General features: G+C 52.3%; 1 protein-coding gene across 1 annotated transcript; it reads left to right on the top strand.

The window, feature by feature from the left end:
• Positions 1-1,896: 1,896 nt before the first annotated feature.
• Positions 1,897-14,016, top strand: MCM3 (minichromosome maintenance complex component 3). Its single transcript, XM_071742175.1, has 17 exons — positions 1,897-2,187; positions 2,817-2,929; positions 3,958-4,166; positions 4,593-4,723; positions 5,501-5,739; positions 6,708-6,816; positions 7,466-7,619; positions 8,134-8,265; positions 8,685-8,893; positions 9,395-9,569; positions 9,748-9,874; positions 10,176-10,326; positions 10,890-11,030; positions 11,240-11,346; positions 12,298-12,380; positions 12,728-12,803; positions 13,467-14,016. The coding sequence occupies exons 1-17, from the start codon at positions 2,110-2,112 to the stop codon at positions 13,663-13,665; spliced, it is 2,433 nt and encodes an 810-aa protein (XP_071598276.1). The 5' UTR covers positions 1,897-2,109; the 3' UTR covers positions 13,666-14,016.
• Positions 14,017-14,859: the final 843 nt, after the last annotated feature.

Here is a 14,859-nt window from a genome sequence, read left to right as displayed (position 1 = left end):
TTCTTTGGAACCACTCTGACAGCAGAGGTAAGAACAGGACTCAGCCTGTTGGTACCTCAGCACTTCTGTTTCCAACCAAGCTAAAAAACCCCAAAAAACCAAAACTTTGCTCCCTGGCTGGTGTTTAACACTGCTGCTCCATCAGGGTTGGAGGGAAATTCTTCATTCCTGAGAACCTGCCAACTCTAAAGCTCCATCAGGTTATTCCAGAGGATGTCCCAGTTGCCTGGGGAGGAAAATCTGAACTTTCACTTTGATGCTGAGTGATGTGAGAAAACCTTGAGGGATTGGGACAAGTACCCAGAAGAACCTGGATTCCCTATTGCCTGACCCCACCGCAGCGGTTCCTGCTGGAATTTCAATCGTTTTGGAGGAATCCGGCCCAGGCACACAGATGGAAAAGGGAAAAAGGGGCTGGGAGCTGCTCCCTCTGGTGAGGGCACCGAGAATCACAGAGTTTTAGGGTTGGGAGGGACCTCAAGAGATCATTGAGTCCAAACCCACGGCCAGAGCAGGGTCACCCAGTGTGGGTCACCCAGGAACAGATCCAGGTGGGTTCTGAATGGCTCCAGAGGAGACACCAGAACCTCCCTGGGCTCTGTCACCCTCACAGTGAAAAATCTTTTCTTTATGTTCACACAGAACCTCCTGTGCTCCAGTGCTCCCATCACCCCTTGTCCTATCTTGGACATCACAGAGAAGATCCTGGCTCCATCCTCATGACCTAAAGGAACCCGGTGAGTATTTACAACCAAACCTGAAAAAAAAAAAAAAAAAAAAAAAGCTTTTAAGCAAAACAACATCATAGAATCACAGAACCATGGAGTGGTTTGGGTTGGAAGGGACCTTAAAACCATCAAGATCCAACCCCCTGCATGGTCAGGGACACCTCCCCCAGCCCAGGGTGCTCCAAGCCCCATCCAACCTGGGCTGAGACACTGCCAGGGATGGGGCAGCCACAGCTTCTCTGGGAAACCTGTTCCAGTGTCTCCCCCCCCTCAAATTAAAGAATTTCTTCCTAAAATCTCATCTGAATTCCCCTCTACCACCTTAAAACAATTCCCTGTGTCCCCTCACTCCATGCTCTTGGCAAAAAAAAAAAAAAAAAAAGACCAGGGGACACCCCCAAGTCTGGATGTGCCTCGCGGGTCAAAGCATTTTCCTCCAGGTTTTATTTCTTCTTTTATTTTTAAATAGTTTCGATTCATATTTTTAAGAGAGCCCTGAAACTATATTTTAAGGCATATTTAAAATCCAACGGAAATCCAAGGGGAACCCAAGGGGAATCCAAGGGGAATTCAAGGGGAAGCAGCTCTTCCCTCTTTCCTGCCCCTTCTGCCCCGACACCCCTCAGAAGACACATCCAAATCCAGCTTTTGGGTTTATTTTTTGTTCTTTTTTTTAATTTTTCCATCGCAAACCCCCGGGACCTGGTGCTGTTCCGCCTGCAGCCCCCAACTTCCGAACCCAGGCCGGGAAAGGGAAAAGCGATGCTCAAACTGTGAGTTTTGGGGCAAAATCCTCCAGAAACGGCACCCCCCAAAATGCAACAGAAAAATAAAGTGGGGGAGGAGGGGCTGTTTTTTTTCTTTTATTAATGGTTTTTCCCTTTGTTTTGTTCTTTTTATTTACACAAAATGATATTTTTAACCCCTCGGTGACTCCCCCAACCCGGGATTGGGAACCGGACCGGTACCGCAGCACCGGAACCCCCAGCACCCGCACCAACCCTCCCCAACAGCCCCTCCCACCTCTCCCCGCCCCTTCGCGCTCTGATTGGTTGAATCTCCTGCTCGTCATTACTCCTCTGTCCCATTGGCTGGTACGGGGAGGTTCTGACCAATCAGCAGCGCCAGGGGGCGGGCGGGGGGCGGAGCCGCGTTTCTGTGGCGGGAAACGCTCCGGTTTTTCGCGCCAAGCGGGAGCGCTGCGGCTGCTGGGGGGAATCGGAACCTACCGGGGACTGGATCGGACCGTACCGGGGGCGGATCGTGGGCCAGCCCGGCTCCTCTCGGATCTTATCGCCTTCCCCCTTGCAGGAGCAGCAGCGGGGTCTCCGCAGCCCCCCCCCCTGCCCTGCGTCCCCTCCGTCCCCGGGCATCCGGCAGCATGGCGGCAGCGGGCGAGCTGGAGGATGCGGAGCTGCGGGAAGCACAACGCGATTATCTCGATTTTCTGGACGATGAGGTGAGACCGGCAGCGGGGCTGAATCGGGGGATGCGGGGACTGAGTCGACCCCATTCCCCTCCCTCATCTCCCCCCCTCCACCGTCCCTTCCCCGCCGTCATTTCCACGGGCGTGGGCAGCTCCTCCAGATGTTCCCCCTGTCCCGTCCCGTCTCCCCTTTAAGATGACCCTCGGGCGTTCAGGGTGGTTTTCCGTCCGCCCTATCCCCCGGTTTGGAGAGCGCCTTATATCTCCCTCTCTCCATGTCCCTCGGGACTGGGGAAGCAGCTGGTGCCCCCCGTCCCCCTCTGTCCCTGCCCCTCCCCCGGGGTTGAGGTGCAGCTGGTGTCCCCCTTCCCTCTGTCCCCGGCCCTCGATGTTGAGGAGCAGCTGGGGTGTGTCTCCTCCCTTCCATGCTCCATAGGGAACACGTGTTGCTGTGTCCCTCTCCTCCCCCTCCCCACCATTCCCAAGCCCCCGGGGTTGAGGAGCCCCAAAGAAGGGCTTGGTGCCCCCTTTCTGCTGGGTTGGAGGGGCTGGAGAGAGATCCAGGTGAATCAGCTCCTGGGACTCTGGACAAGCGATCATACAAAAAAATAAGGGGGGTTTGGGGTTGTTTATTTTTGGTTGGTTTTTTTGCTCTTGTGTAGGAAGACCAAGGGATTTACCACGGCAAAGTCCGGGACATGATCAGTGACAATCAGTACCGCCTCCTGGTCAGCATCAATGACCTGAGGAGGAAGAACGAGAAGAGGGCCAGCAGGTTGGTGGGGGCTGGGGCCTCTGGGTGGGATTTCAGAGCTCCAGCCCTGGTTTTCTAAGTCCTTTGTGGTAGGGGAGGGCCAAGCCTTGTCCCTGAGCTTCATATCCTGTGTAAAAGGTGGACCTGTGCTCCCCGTGACACCCATCCCTGCCAAGGATGGGTGCTTAGCAGAAGACTTTTGGGTTTGCTTGCACAATATGAATTGTCTGCTCTTTAGGATTTTGAGGCCAGGCTTGCCAAATGTTCTGGGACATTTGAGGGTTTTTTTGGATGCAGAATCACAAACTGCTTTGGGTTGAAAGGGACCTCTGAGATCATCTAGTCCCAGCCATCCTGGCATGGGCAGGGATGTCTCTCACTAGACCAGGTTGCTCCAAGCCCCATCCAACCTGGCCTTAAACACTTCTAGAGAAGGAGCATCCACAGCTTCTCTGGGCAACCTGAGCCAGGATCTTACCACCCATGCAACAAGGAATTTCTTCCTAATATTCCAGCCTCCCCTCTGTCTGTGTGAAACCATTCTCCCTTGCCTTACCACTCTAGACCCTCATCAGAAGTCCCTCCCCAGCTTTCCTGTGGCCTCTTCAGGTACTGGAAGGTACTTTGAGATCTTCCTGGAGTTGAACAACCCCAACTCTCTCATCCTGTCTTCATAGGAGATGTTATCCAGAACTCTCATCATCTCTGTGGCTTCCTGGACTCACTCCAACAGTTCTCTGTCCTATTGAGGATCCCAAAGCTGGATACAGTTCTCTAGGTGGGGTTTCACCAGAGTGGAGTAGAGGGGGAGAATCCTCTCCATTGACCATGCTGCTTTAGGTGCAGCCCAGGACCCAGTTGGTTTGTTTTTTGGGTTTATTCTTTTCCTGGCTGTTGGTGGCAGTTGTCCTGACACAGAGCTATGATGGGCTTTGGGTTTTCTTCCTCTTGAAATTCTCAGAGCACCTGGAGGTACATGTAGGTGGGGAGGAAGAAGAAGGCAAAAGGGGCATCTGGTCAGTCTGCATCATCACCTCTCTCTGTTGCAGGCTCTTGAGCCATGCCTTTGAGGAGCTGATTGCCTTCCAGCGTGCCCTGAAAGACTTTGTGGCCTCTGTGGATGCCACCTATGCCAAGCAGTACGAGGACTTCTACATCGGGCTGGAGGGCAGCTTTGGCTCCAAGCACGTGTCACCACGGACACTGACAGCCTCTTTCCTCAGCTGCATTGTCTGTGTGGAGGGCATCGTGACAAAATGTGAGATCCCAGGGCTTTGGGGGTGGTGGGTCCACCAGGGTGGGCGACATGGGTGAAGGGAAGGGGGTGGCTGGCAGAAGGTCTTGAGCGTTGGGTTGGGGTGGGGACTCAACAAGTCCTGGGGAAGCAACCCTTTCCAGTTTTGGGCATGCTGGCTGCTGCAGGCTGTCTTCCCACCTCTGCTTCTGAAGAATGGTGCTGTCCTTTTTATTTGGGTCCCTCCTTTTGGATGAAGACAATAACCCCCTGGAGACAGAGTTTGGCCTCTTGGTCTACAAGGATCATCAGAGCATTACCGTGGTCACATGTTTGCTAGCAGTGTTCTCCTGAGGGTGGTTTGGTGGTTGGAGAGCCTGCTGGGGACTGACTGCTGACAGATGGATGGGACATCCCTGCCCCTGACTCCTCTTTTCTTCCCCCCCTCAGGCTCTCTGGTTCGCCCAAAAGTGGTTCGGAGTGTCCATTATTGCCCCGCTACCAAGAAGACGATCGAGCGCCGGTACACGGACATGACCTCCCTGAATGCTTTTCCATCCAGCTCTGTCTACCCTACAAAGGTGAGATGAAGCAGCCTGGTAGGAGGCATCAACAGGTTCTTTGGTAGAGAATGAGCCAGCTTCTAGCCTGAGGTCTCAAATCACTGAATGGTTTGGCTTGGAAGGGAGCTGACAGATCATCTCATCCCAACCTTTCTGCCATGGGCAGGGACACCTCCCACTAGACCAGGTTGCTCCAAGCCTCATCCAACCTTGCTTTTAACACTACCAGGGAAGGGGCAGCCTCAACATCTCTGAGCATCCCTTCTCCATCTGCCAACGTAGCCCATGGAGCAGAGAGAAGACATGTGACATGTATGGCAGTCTGGGAGAACTACTGTGAACATATGAAGAAAGTCTGGGTTGGATAAAAAGCCACCAGACTCACTATTTAGTTATGATCTTGGTTCTGCTGGGTCATGGTTTGGTTTTTTGAGGGGCTCTCAGCCAGTCTTGTTGCTGCTGTGACCCTGGTCAGTGTGGGCATGCATGTGGTGTCCTGGAGGGTGTTTGTACCCTTGAGTTCCCTGTGTTTGGGAACACAGGAATGTTGACCTTAGCTTTGTCCCCCCTGCACACACCCTGCCCCGTGGTTGTTTGTCACTACAGCAGGAATGGGATTTGGAGAGATCCAATGTCCCATCAGTGATCAGTTTTGGCAACATTGGAGCAGGGGACTCCAGCAGTCCTGGGGAAGCAACCCTTTCCAGTTTTGGGCATGTTGGCTGCTGCAGGCTGTCTTCCCACCTCTGCTCCTGAAGAATGGTGCTGTCCTTTTTGTTTGGGTCCTTCCTTTAGGATGAAGACAATAACCCCCTAGAGACAGAGTATGGCCTCTCGGTCTACAAGGACCATCAGACCATTACCATCCAGGAGATGCCAGAGAAAGCACCAGCAGGGCAGCTGCCTCGCTCAGTAGATGTCATCCTGGATGATGATCTGGTGGACAGGGTGAAACCTGGGGACCGCATCCAGGTGGTGGGGACCTACCGCTGCCTGCCGGGAAAGAAAGGGGGTTACACTTCAGGGACTTTCAGGTGAGCCTTCTGTTGCCTTGACTTCAACCCTTCCAACCTTTTTAGGCAAGTTGCATCTCAGGAATTATAGAATCCTAGAATTGGCTGGGTTGGAAGGGACCTCAGAGATCATCAAGTCCAATCCTTGATCCACTCCCGCTGCAGTTCCCAGCCCATGGCACTGAGTGCCACATCCAGGCTCTTTTTAAATATCTCCAGGGATGGAGAATCCACCCCTTCCCTGGGCAGCCCATTCCAATCTCTGATCACCCTCTCTGTAAAGAAATTCTTTCTAATGTCCAACCTAAACCTCCCCTGGCACAACTTGAGACCTCTTGTGCCCTCTTGTCTTGCTGAGAGTTGCCTGGGAAAAGAGCCCAACCCCCCCCTGGCTCCAACCTCCTTTCAGGGAGTTGTAGAGAGTGATGAGGTCTCGCCTGAGCCTCCTCTTCTCCAGCCTCAACACCCCCAGCTCCCTCAGCCTCTCCTCGTAGGATCTGTGGTCGAGTCCCTTCACCAGCCCAGTTGCTTCCTTTGGACCTGCTCTAGGACCTCAATATCCTTCCTGAGCTGAGGGGCTAGGGCAGGCTGGTGGTCATTGCAGCCCTGGGTTGCACAGAGGAGGTTGAATGATCTCAAAGATGTTCCATTGGTGGTTCAGTGGTCAGATAGAAGGGGCTGCAGCTCTTGGAGCTCTCCAGCTCCCTCCAAGACTTCCTAGAGCAAATCATAGAATAGAAGCTGAATGGTTTGGGTTGGAAGGGACCTTCAAAGGTCATCTAGTCCAACCCCCTGCAGTGAGCAGGGACATCTTCAGCTTGATCAGGTTGCTCAGAGCCTCATCCAACCTGCCCTCCAGTGTTTCCAGGGATGTGTCTTCTACCACTCCACCAAGTGATGACCTTTTGGATGTTCCTGCTGTGTTGTTGCTGCGACCTGTAGGCTCTGTGGGGTTTGCACTCCTGACCATGGTTGTGTCCTTTCTCCAGGACTATCCTCATTGCCTGCCACGTCAAGCAGATGAACAAAGATGTCCGACCTCTCTACTCTGCTTCTGATGTTGCCAAGATAAAGAGATTCAGCAAGAATCACTCCAAGGTTTGTAGAAGCCCACATCTAGAAGTTAAGCTTCTCAGAGTAGGAAGTTTCAGCTAGAGCAGCTTTAAGGCTTGGCACGTGCTTAAGGAGCCCTCTTATTGGGTTGTAAGTAGCTCTTCCACCTACTTAGTAACACTGCTGGGTTTCCCATTAATTTTCTTTGCATTTTCTGCTTAGGCTTTGATTGAGTCATGTTTTGTTGAGAAGGAGCTCTGTGTTGTCTGTGTGTCCTGACCATGTCAGCAGGGTCTCTTCAGGTGAAAAAATTCCTTCTTCTGACCCAAACCAAGAGTGAGATATGGATGTGTGCCCCAGCCTGGTCTTGTGCTCAGATCTTTCCTTCATAGCATGGAGAGGAGAAAGCTTTGCTCCCACAGGGGTTGCTGCTTCCAGTGCTTGCTTGGGTGACTGTGGCAGTCAGGATGGTCTAGGACCATCTAGAGTCCTAAATGACCCCTGGTCAGTGAGGTCTAGAGCCCCATTGAAGGAGAACTCTGGCAGATGGTCTTCTCCTTTCTAAATGATTTTCATCAATCTGGGTCTGTGATAGGAATAAGCTTTTTTTCTGCTCAAATGGTCCTGTGGAGGGGTTCTCCTTGTTCTTACTTGCTACAGTCCATCTGATGGGCCTTTTACTCTTCTGCCTTAGGATATTTTTAACCAGCTGGCAAAATCCCTGGCTCCCAGCATCCATGGCCATGAGTACATCAAGAAGGCCATTCTCTGCATGCTGCTTGGAGGGGTGGAGAAGATCCTGGAGAACGGGAGCCGCATCCGAGGAGACATCAACATCTTGCTGATAGGTCTGGAAAGGCTGGGGAGAAACACCCTCAGTTGGGGCTGTCAGGGGGTGTGAGATGAAGCAGTGTTTTCCTGGGCTTAGTTTCATAGAGTAATGGGGGTTAGATGGGACCTCTGGAGGCCACTGGTCCAAGTGTAGGCTCAGGGCAGAGCTTGGTAGACTTTGGATCCTGTCTAGTTGGTTTTGCACATCTCCAGGGATGGGATCCCACTACCTGTGGGATAGTGGCCCACCTTCAAGGACATTTCCTTTTCTTCCACCCTCCATTTGGGATTTCCTGTGTTCCAAATTGTCCCCACTGTCTCTGCTCCCATCATCAAAACTGCAGCTCCATCTTCTCCACCTCTTCCCATTGGGTCATCGAGGAAGGGCAAAAAGGAGACCATCTCATCACCTTATTTTCTGAGCCAATCAACTTGTGTCTTTTTCCCCCTGGCACCTGCTCTGAGAAGCCCCAAATTTGGCAGAGTACCCAGGTGATATGGGGTGATGAAACGTGGTCTTTTCCATTTCAGGAGACCCTTCTGTTGCCAAGTCTCAGCTGCTGCGCTACGTGCTCAGCACCGCACCCCGCGCCATCCCCACCACGGGCAGAGGCTCCTCTGGTGTTGGTCTGACTGCTGCTGTCACCACAGACCAAGAAACAGGTGAGGACCAGGCTGGTTCTTAGTGGGAGCTGTCAGAGAGATGCTTCTTAACACCTGGGAGGAACTCTGCAACATCCAGGGCTGCCTTTGGTCCTTTCTGCAGTGACAGTTGTAGGTTATGTTTCATCCAGAAGCTTTCTGGCCATGCCAGTGGTGTCTGGGGGTGTTTTATCCATCTCTGTTCAATGTTGTTCTTCTACTTGGTACACCCCATGTTGAGGGGTAGCAGCAGCCTGGATCTTCTTGTTTTCTTCAAGGGCTTGCTCCTCATCTTAAGTGTCGAGTTGGGTGGCCCTGAAGGATGCTGCAGCTCTGAAGTTGAGTCTAGCGATGGGGATGGTGCTATGGGGGAAGGGGCTGGAGACACCTGGGGCTTCTGAAACGGTGGCTGACCCTCTTTTTCTTCCACCCCATCCCAGGTGAACGTCGCCTGGAAGCAGGAGCCATGGTCTTGGCTGACAGGGGGGTGGTGTGCATCGATGAGTTTGACAAGATGTCTGACATTGACCGCACGGCCATCCACGAGGTGATGGAGCAGGGCCGGGTCACCATCTCCAAGGCTGGAATCCATGCCCGCCTCAACGCCCGCTGCAGCGTCCTGGCAGCTGCCAACCCCGTCTATGGACGGGTAAGTGCTGGTGTTCCCCAGCCCCCTCTGTGCTGGAGGATGCTGTGAGAAGTTTGGGGAGAGGAGACAGCTCATCCAAAGGTCCTCCAAAACCGGTGACTTGGTTCTTGCTGAGATGGGGGATCTGTGAAGGCTTGGCTGGTTTGGTCTTTGGTGTTGCTCATGGGTTTCCTGGAGGAGAGAGGAGCTCGTGGGGTTTGGCTCTGCCTGGGTGTCTTGTGGCAGCCCAGTGGACCCTCATGCTGGGGACAAGCCTGGGACTGGCTCTTGGTGTCTTAGCTGGGATCACAAAGATGATTAAATATTTTCCTTGCAAATCAGAGCTATGTCCACCTTCCAGGATGGGGAATTGAGACCTCACTGTTGCAGCAGGATGGGTTTAGTGTGGGGTCAAGCTGCTTGAACGTTCATCCTTTAAAGTCTGGCCTCAGGTCTGCCTCCCTGCCAGCCAAGACTGACCCATGAGAGTCTCCTGTAACCTGGAATCTCATCTCCTTGCAGTACGACCAGTACAAGACACCCATGGAGAACATTGGCCTGCAGGACTCCTTGCTGTCCCGTTTTGACCTCCTCTTCATTGTATTGGACCAGATGGACCCTGAGCAGGACAGGGAGATCTCAGACCACGTGCTGCGGATGCATCGCTACCGTAACCCCAACGAGCAGGATGGGGATGGTGAGATGCTTGTAACTGCTGTGTCCTTCCTTGCTGGTCAGTCCTGGCCTTCCTTAGCAGGTTGTCACCCTCTTGGTGGCAGCTCTTTGGGTTCTGCATCCCTGTCTTTTGTCGAGGATTGCTTTTGGTGGTTGCTCCAGAGGCTGAAAGCTGTTCTCTGTGATGGTCCCCTCCCCAGCCATGCCTCTGGGCAGTGCCGTGGAGATCCTGGCTACAGAGGACCCTGACTTCGTGCAGGAGGAAGAGCAAGAGCTCCAAGTGTATGAGAAACATGATGACCTCCTACATGGGCCCAGTCGCCACAAGTGAGTCCTTCATCCCCCTGTCCCCTTGAGCTCTCTCTGAGGGTTTCCAGCACTCTGGAGTTGATGGGTTTGCTTTGAGTATCCAGGCAGCAGCTGATTGTTGCTCTCAGGGGGTCCATGGGGAGGTCTGTAGGCAGGATCCCAAGGGAGCTCTGCTCTGGGTTTGGTTTTTGATGCCAGGCAGGTGGGGAACATCTCTTGGAACTGAGTTCCCCGTGTGCACCCAAAGAGTAAAAAGTGGGAAGCTCCACTTCTGATCCCAGCTTTGGAGGATATGGATGCGGCTGCGTTTCCCCAACAGGGAGAAGATTGTCAGCATGGAGTTCATGAGGAAGTACATCCACGTGGCAAAGATGATTAAACCTGTCCTGACTCAGGAGTCAGCCAGCTACATAGCAGAGGAGTACTCCCGCCTGCGCAGCCAGAACCAGATGAACTCAGACATTGCCAGGGTGAGCCCCAGGAGCAGCTCCCTGACAGGCCAGGGGGAGGGAATCATGGAATAGGTTTGGTTGGAAAAGACCTTTAAGATCATCAGGTCCCAACTGTTGATCCAACACTGCCAAGGCCACCACTAAATCTTGTCCCTCAGCACCACATCTACATGGCTTTTTCTCCAGGGATGGTGACTCCATCACTGTCCTGGGCAGCTTATCCCAGGACAACTCTTTCCATGAGGAAACCATTCCTAATATCCAACCTAAACCTCTGGTACAACTTTAGGCCGTTTCCTTTTGTTCTGTCACGTGTAGTCACTATCCCTGGAGGTTTTTAGAGACTGGATGTGGCACTTAGTGCTATGGAATAGCCAAGGTGGTAGTGTTAGGTCATAGGCTGGACCTGATGATCTCAGAGGTCCTTTCCAGACTCAGTGATTCTGTGATTCTGTGCTCCTTTGAGAGAAGACACCAAAACAAACTTGAAGCCCAGGCTCCCCCTCTCCCTTTAAGGGTGTTTTCCACCCTTTCTGAGATACCATGGTGGGAATCAGCCTCTTCTGTCTTTTCTCCCCCAGACCTCTCCTGTCACAGCCCGGACCTTGGAGACCCTGATCCGCCTCTCTGCAGCCCATGCCAAGGCCAGGATGAACAAGACTGTTGATCTGCAGGATGCTGAGGCAGCTTTGGAGCTGGTGCAGTTTGCCTACTTCAAAAAGGTGGGGGGAAGGTGTCCCTCAGCACTCAGGAGATCCTAAAAGTGTCCTTGAAAGGGGTGGGTTTGGCACAGGCTGAGCCTTGTGGGGTCCTTGGTGACAACATAGGGATGGATGGGGCAGCGGTGGGATCTTGGGTCTCTCAGGGTTGTCCCCTAAAAAGCAGCTTGAGGGGGAAATGGAGCTGAGTCCATCCTGCCTTGGTTGCACAGGTGCTGGAGAAGGAGAAGAAACGCAGGAAGAAGGCAGAGGATGACTCGGAGACTGAGAAGGAAGAGGATGAGGATTCCCAGCCCAAGGAGGAGCGCAGGATGAGGAGGTGGGAACCAGACCAAGGGAGGAAGGAGCATTACAGGAGGGACACCAGCTCCTTCTGAGGTTGCTGGCCTTAGGGAAATACTCCCATGTTTTGCTTAAACTAGTGGGTCATCCCCCCTAGTTTGTAGTAGGGTGGGCAGTGCTGGGTTAATGGTTGGATTTGATCTTTAAGATCCCAAACAATTCCATGATTCTCTTGCACCCTTATTTGAAATAAATTGGCTGCATGGCTGTGTCCAAACAGTTGCAGTCAACAGCTCAACGTCCAAATGGAGATCAGTAAAGAGTGCTGTCCCCCAGGGATCTGTACTGGGACCAGTACTATTTATACGTTTGCAAACCTCATGGAGTTCAACAAGGCCACATGCAAGGTCCTGCACCTGTGTCAGAGCAGTCCTCAGAATCAATAAAGAGATGGATGGATGGATGGATGGATGGATGGATGGATGGATGGATGGATGGACGGATGGATGGATAGCAGCTTTGTGGAGAAGGATTTGGTGGTACTGGTGGTTGGAACACTGGACAAGAAGTGGCTACCTGGAGAGCAGATTTAGATTGGACATAAATAATTTTTAACAGTGAGGGTGATGTGACATGGGACAGGTTGCCCAGAGAAGCTGTGGTTGCCCCATCACTGGAACTGTTCAAGGCCAGGCTAGATGGGCCTTGGAGCAAAGATGTCCCTGTGCATGATAGGAGGTTTGGGCTTGGTGATCCAACCCAAACCTTCTGGTAGCATGTGATAGTCACCAGCCCTTGGTGCTGAAGCTGCCTTGGGTCCTGTGCCCTGGGCAGGGGTTTGTGGCTGGAGGGTGATTTACCTGTGAGCCACAGGTACCCTGCAGGGTTTTGTTAGATGTCTCCAAGAAGTCTGGGTGTGGGGTGAGGGGCTGATCCTTATATCTGCCCTTCAGCTGGAGCAGAAGTGACCTTTTCTTCCCCTCCCCAGGAGGAAGAAGGCACGCACAGGAGGGGAGGGGGAGTCCTATGACCCCTATGACTTCAGTGATGCTGAGGAGGAGATGCCGGAGGGTGAGTCCCTGGGGTTTCTCTGGCACTTGGGTCCTCAGGGTACTGATGGCTTTCTGGACCTGGGGAGAAGCCACGGCTTGCTTGGGTAGTCCTTGATGTGGCACCATCCAGCCTCACAGATCCAGATGAATTATTTTTGGAGACCTTCCCTGGCTGTGTGGGACGTGAGAATCAATAATGCTGATTTTTTCCTTCGGGTTTTTGTTTTGTTTTTTTTTTACCTCTCCTCTTCCAAGCTCCTGCAGCTTGTTGGGAGGGACAGTTTGATATGATCCACCCCAGCTGGTTTTGCCTTCTGGGTGCTTGGCCATTAGACAGGTTGAAGGTAAGTTTTTTTTCTGCTCCAGTCCAGGCACACACTCCCAAGACCCCCGAAGCCTCGGCTGCTGGCGAAGCGAAGAAACTGGAGTTGGCTGAGCCAAGGTGAGTGGGGGCTGGAGGAGGTGTTTGTTCCACCATGTCCTACCCCCCTGATGGGTCCAAACTCTTGTCTGATGCTAGAGATGCATCTGTGGTGGGTGATGGCACTTCCAGTTTGGTTTTCCTGCTGGGTGCTGCTTCTGGAACGGGGAAGGGATGAGGTGTTCTGGGCTGGGAAGAACTTTGGAGCAACCTGGGCTGGTGGGAGGTGTCCCTGCCCATGCAGGGGGGTTGGAACTCACTCTCTACAACTCCCTGAAAGGAGGTTGGAGCCAGGGGGGGGTTGGGCTCTTTTCCCAGGCAACTCTCAGCAAGACAAGAGGGCACAAGAGGTCTCAAGTTGTGCCAGGGGAGGTTTAGGTTGGACATTAGAAAGAATTTCTTTACGGAGAGGGTGATCAGACATTGGAATGGGCTGCCCAGGGAAGGGGTGGATTCTCCATCCCTGGAGATATTTCAAAAGAGCCTGGATGTGGCACTCAGTGCCATGGGCTGGGAACTGCAGCGGGAGTGGATCAAGGGTTGGACTTGATGATCTCTGAGGTCCCTTCCAACCCAGCCAATTCTATGATTAACTGGATGAGCTTTAAGGTCCCTTCCAACCCAAGCCAATCTGATTCTGTGACTTTTGTATGGTCTGAGTGGGGTTTCTTCTTGCCTGACCAGGTTGAAAGCATTCAAGGCTGCCCTCCTGGAGGTCTTCAAAACTTCCCATGCCCAGTCTGTGGGTCTAAAGAACATGATGGAGTCCATCAACCATGACAACCCCGAGCCCTTCTCACTGCCTGAAGTGAAGACAGCACTGGCCCACATGCAAGATGAAAACCAGATCATGGTGTCTGATGACATCATCTTCTTAATCTGAGCTTCTGGGTGGAAAACCCAAGTTCTGGTGGACTCGCAGTCTGGACACTCTTTGTATTTGCTTCCATCTCTCATCTTGAATATTTCTCCTGGCTGAGCTGAACGTTGGGGAGCTCAAGTCCATGCACTTTAAAGTCCTTCCTTGCTGTGCACCAAAAAGCTGGGACCTTTGGAAGCTCTTCCCCTTGCTGTCTTCAAATGGCAGCAGCATTTGGGAAGAGGTTTGTTTCTGCAAGGAGCCAAAAGGAAAAGCTTAAGTGCAACTTAGAGATATTCTTAATGTATTGTTTTTAGCTTTGGTGGTAATAGTTGAAGAGCCTTTGAATAAAAATATCAGGATTTAGGAATCCAATGTTCAGTAGCAGTGGTGGAGCTCTGCTGCTGGTAGTGAAACTTTAATTACTTTATTTCCCTTTTTTTTTTTTTTTTCTTTTTCACATCTTATGGAAGATGCTTTCTGGTGATTTGACAGCAAGTGTAGCCTGACCTCTTCCATCACCCATGGCTCAGCTTGATCTCTAAACTTTATTCATGGCCCTGTGGGGATTTATGGCCCCAAGCACGTGGGAAGAACTTGCCCAGGGGACATGGGGGATTGGTCTCCTGCCTTCACTCTGGGGTCATGCTTATGAATATAAGAGGGCCACCACAAATGACACAAAGCTACACACTTTGGTGGCTAAGGGGACTTGGTAGCATTTGTTATCCTGGAGAAGGCTCCAGGGAGATCTTAAGAGCACATTCTGGTACCTGAAGGGGCTCCAGAAAAGCTGGGGAGGGATTTCTGACAAGGGCCTGGAGGGATGGGATGGGGGAGTGTTTTCAAACTGGAAGAGAGGAAATTGAGATATTAGGAAGAAATTCACTATGAGGATGGTGAGCCCCTGGCCCAGGTTTCCCAGAGAAGCTGTGGCTGCCCCATCCCTGGCAGTGTCTCAGCCCAGCTTGGATGGGGCTTGGAGCATCCCTGGGAGGTGTCCCTGCCCATGCAAGGGGTTGGAGCCAGCTGAACTTTTAAAATCCCTTCCAACCCAGACTGTTCTATGATTCTTTGATTATTCTGCAAACCTCTTGAATTAAGAAAACCTGATTTCTACACTCCCCTCCTGGAACAGCCTTTTCAGGTTTGGAGAGGATTTTGCTTGTTTGCAGCTTCCTGAAGATCTCTGCTTGGATGTATTGCAGAAAATGCTCT

This window comes from Heliangelus exortis, chromosome 3 (genome assembly GCF_036169615.1).
Source record: "Heliangelus exortis chromosome 3, bHelExo1.hap1, whole genome shotgun sequence".
NCBI classification, from domain to species: Eukaryota; Metazoa; Chordata; class Aves; order Apodiformes; family Trochilidae; genus Heliangelus; species Heliangelus exortis.
Note: the sequence above shows the minus strand (reverse complement) of the source record. Positions and strands in the feature narration are given on the sequence as shown.